This window comes from Morone saxatilis, unplaced genomic scaffold, assembly GCF_004916995.1.
Source record: "Morone saxatilis isolate NCDOM2014 unplaced genomic scaffold, NCSU_SB_2.0 Contig5, whole genome shotgun sequence".
NCBI lineage: Eukaryota > Metazoa > Chordata > Actinopteri > Moronidae > Morone > Morone saxatilis.
In genome coordinates this window covers 331,187-332,139 of record NW_023340095.1, presented here as the reverse complement: position 1 = coordinate 332,139, position 953 = coordinate 331,187, and the positions used below count along the sequence as shown (strand labels likewise).

Here is a 953-nt window from a genome sequence, read left to right as displayed (position 1 = left end):
CTATGTATATTTTGTTGATGTATTTAGTTCATCTTTGTCTTGACAGAACAACCTCTTTAGGTGTTTAGAAATTTCTTTCATTTTTAGTCCATATATAATCGGATTAAAGAGAGGATGATACAAAATCACTTGTAAGGTCATTACAAAACGTACAGTTTTTGGGAAATCTGATTCCAGTTTAACTATAATGACATCATATGTAACCAAACAAGAAAAGTTAATCAGAATTAACAGGTGGGGTAAACAGGTCTGTGCAGCTTTTCTCCTGACTTCTCCACAACTTTTGAAGGTTATTATAAATATCTTTGTGTATGTAAAAAGAATGAAAAGCACAGGGAGGAGTGTAACATTTATCAAAACAATCCCACCATATACAGATAGTGCTCTTGAGGCCACACAGTGAAGTTTGTAAATTGAATTGTTGCAGTATATTCCTTTCAAAGTTAAGTTACAGAGTTTGGTATTAGCACTAAGTGCTACTGGTACTGCAATCTGAAAAGCAGGCACAAGCCAGGCATAAATTAGGCAAATATTGACAGTTGTTTTCGTCATGATAGTTGGATATTGCAGAGGTTTACATATAGACACATACCTGTCATAGGCCATTGCTGCCAACAGTAAGAACTCTGAACTATTCAAAGAATAATATAGAAAACACTGAAAGAGACAGGTTGAATAAGATATGATCTGTTTCTCAGAGAAAAAGTCAATCAGAAGCTTTGGGTAGATAGAAGTGCTGAAAAGAAGAGAGTTGACTAACAAAGCTGCAATGAAAATGTACATAGGCTCATGGAGGTTTTGGTGTGAATCCAGATAAGATACACAATAGTAGAATTACTGCAGATTATTAGAATATATACTGTAAACATAATCAAAAAATAAAGATATCTGTATTTGTCCACTTCCACATACCCATCAAGAGTTATATATGTTATATTTAATTCGTCATCCAT

General features: G+C 33.6%; 1 protein-coding gene across 1 annotated transcript; it reads right to left on the bottom strand.

The window, feature by feature from the left end:
- Nucleotides 1-953, bottom strand: LOC118339074 (olfactory receptor 11A1-like). The gene is given in 2 exon segments (XM_035676605.1): nucleotides 1-807; nucleotides 810-953. Coding segments are annotated over 2 exon segments (951 nt in total).